Source organism: Arachis ipaensis, chromosome B05 (genome assembly GCF_000816755.2).
Source record: "Arachis ipaensis cultivar K30076 chromosome B05, Araip1.1, whole genome shotgun sequence".
Taxonomy (NCBI): Eukaryota; Viridiplantae; Streptophyta; class Magnoliopsida; order Fabales; family Fabaceae; genus Arachis; species Arachis ipaensis.
Window position 1 is genome coordinate 138,487,495 of NC_029789.2, and position 2,548 is coordinate 138,490,042.

The following is a 2,548-nucleotide window of genomic DNA, read 5'->3' on the forward strand; positions in this document are numbered from 1 at the left end:
ATATTATTTAAATTATATTTGACAATGCTTCAAAATAGAAATAAAATAATGGATTACTTCATACACAATCATGAATATAATATTTTATACATATTTATGTGACTCTCAGTACGATGAACATATCTGTTCCTGACAATAGAATTTTCTTAAGTGGGTTATACAGAAAACTTCTAAACATGAATATTTTAATTGAAAAATGATAAGAAACCCACTCAAGTACAAGTATATAATATTTACAAAGGAGAGGAATTCCCAAAATAATAAGAAAAAATTGAAAGAAAAAAGAGGTGAAGAGAATATAAAGAACATAATTGAACCTACCCTACTCATATTCAACTACTTAAATAAATAAATAGAAAGCATGGAAAACACCAAGAATATTTGGTTTTCCAATGCAATCATGTCACAAAAAAGTGAACTATGGGGGGAATATTCTGATATCAAATGTGTCACTTTGCATCTTCTGGTTCATTGCAATCTTGGATTGCAATTATCCAACAAAGCAAAGGTATTTAAATATTGGTGTATAGCCAAATTTTAAAATAAGAGGACACAGAAACCTAATAATGTTCTCATATTCTCTCTTACCAGTCCTCAAGCCATTCAGGCACATTGAGTTCTTCTACCTCCTGTAATGGGGAACCTAGAGAACCACTGCAATCCTCAGAATGAACTTCCAGGTATTGTGTAACACGAGAAACGATTTCCGGAGGAGCGGGAAAAGTGCGGTGGCGAATCCCTTCCCATTCAACACCATTAAACCATGGGTGACTCTTGACAGAATCAGTACCTTGGCTACCAAGTCTAGTAGTTTCTTCCACATCAAGTAACTGAACAAATGCCAAAGGAAAATGAACAAGTTACATATAAACTTTTACAAATAGAAGGTAAATGTATAATATTGCCTAGCCGCAAGGGAGATTATTGTAATTTTCCCTAAGTCATAAGCGATGATATCTAAATGGGGGCCTTATAGAAAGAGAGTAGTAATATACCTTGGATATGATATCAACAGCGTCGGGGTTGAATGTATCTGGAAGATGTAGCTTCCGCTTTGCAATTTTGGCAACTGTATCAAGTTCATTTTCCCTCCATGATCCAAATGGCATTTCACTTCGTAGCATAAAATATATCAGAACTCCCAACGCCCACCTGTATAGTATAACATCAATGAGATTTCTCAACTTGTATAGTATATTAGTATAACATCAATGAGATTTCTCAACTTGACGTTTCAAGGAACACAGATCATTGCTATTAGTGCCATCAAACAATGTACATTACTTATGTTTACATTTATTTGTTAACGTCACCCTTCAGTACATTCTCGAATTAATGTATCTAGATACAAGATATACCGAAAAGTAACAATGACAGATAAAACAAAATGAATGGAGAACCATTCATTTCAATTTAATGACACAAAAGTTCTTGTTGATAACTTTATTCATACCAGTCAGCAGGGAAACTGTGGCCTTTTCCCAACACAATCTCTGGAGCTAGTGAATCTGCCATCCCACAAATTGTGAATGTTCTTTCACTGGCGAGCTTCTTACCAAATCTAAAGTCAACCAGCTACAACCAATGACAAATTTACGAGTAAAAAAATTGAAAAATTGAATATAATAGAATCTAATGGTAACATAATTAAAACAAACATATAAGAGAAATCAATAAAACATAAGTATCCAAACCTGTATATGTCCTGTTTGGTCCAACATCACAACATCAGGCGAGACTCCTCTGTAGAGAACACCATTCTGAAACTCAAATATGAAATCTTAATGAGGACAAGAAAGAAAAGTTAGTCACAAGGCCAAGAAGGCAAATTGAGGCAAAAGCATTAGTTAGATATACAACCTTGTGCAGATCTTCTAAAGCAATAACAACAGATGCAGCACAAAACTGTGCGGCCGATTCACCAAAAGGACTTGAAAGTATGGAAGACAAAGGGCAAGCAAGGAGTGTATTTAACACTATTCCAGCATATATGCTGTCGGCAGAAGTGCATAAAACCTGTGGTATACATGCTGAAGAGCTCACACCCTTCATCAAATCTTTCTCTTTCAAGACTTGTGCTTCTTTTCCCAGCCTTTTCACTTTTGGCTTGGAAAATCTCTTCAATGTAAGCAAATTTTCTGCTTGCAAAACATACTCGGTCAGTGAATTGCATTAAAACGCTATGTTTTTTAATTCATTAATGACTATATTCAATTCTATTAATTGATGTAGGAAAAAGACAACCAAGTCACCCTCCAATGGTGGTAAGTTTTGAATCAATTTACTCAACCAAAAAACTTGAGCCAAATTTAGAGACCGACGTTAATTGATATATAAAAGTAAAACTTGAAGGAATAAAGTCATTTAAAATAATTATTTCTGGAATTTAAATATGCATTGCTCAAATTTAAAGAGAGAAGTTAGAGATAGATTAATCTACCTGCTTCTCCAAACTTTACAAGCCCAATATCAGAGCAGTCAGTAGAATAGACACTCTTTATCCATTCCTACAAAGAAAAGGACCATGAAGTAATTTGTGGATCTCATT

General features: G+C 34.1%; 2 protein-coding genes across 3 annotated transcripts in view; both read right to left on the reverse strand.

Moving 5' to 3' along the window:
• LOC110262600 (protein phosphatase 2C and cyclic nucleotide-binding/kinase domain-containing protein-like) lies at positions 415-2,103 on the reverse strand. Its single transcript, XM_021102972.1, has 5 exons — positions 1,861-2,103; positions 1,695-1,780; positions 1,454-1,575; positions 996-1,152; positions 415-830 (listed from the first exon to the last, which is right to left on the reverse strand). Exons 2-5 carry the CDS (start codon positions 1,719-1,721, stop codon positions 585-587), a joined length of 552 nt encoding a protein of 183 aa, XP_020958631.1. The 5' UTR covers positions 1,722-1,780; positions 1,861-2,103; the 3' UTR covers positions 415-584.
• LOC107644412 (protein phosphatase 2C and cyclic nucleotide-binding/kinase domain-containing protein) overlaps positions 1,928-2,548 on the reverse strand; it is a 6,333-nt gene continuing 5,712 nt past the window's right edge. For both annotated transcript variants that reach the window (XM_016348256.2, XM_016348255.2), the window contains exons 10-11: positions 2,441-2,523; positions 1,928-2,138 (exon numbers count right to left, since the gene is read on the reverse strand). In XM_016348256.2, coding sequence (XP_016203742.1) covers positions 2,479-2,523 — 45 coding nt within the window. In that variant the 3' untranslated portion in view covers positions 1,928-2,138; positions 2,441-2,478. The remainder of the gene's footprint in view (positions 2,139-2,440; positions 2,524-2,548) is intronic.

Coding starts and splice junctions, on each gene's coding strand:
- LOC110262600 (XM_021102972.1), bottom strand. CDS start 1,721: ATGTTGGACCAAACAGGACATATACAG. Junction 1,153..1,453: donor CACAGTTTCCCTGCTGACTG/GTATGAATAAAG, acceptor TATACTATACAG/GTGGGCGTTGGGAGTTCTGA. Junction 831..995: donor CTGTTGATATCATATCCAAG/GTATATTACTAC, acceptor GCATTTGTTCAG/TTACTTGATGTGGAAGAAAC.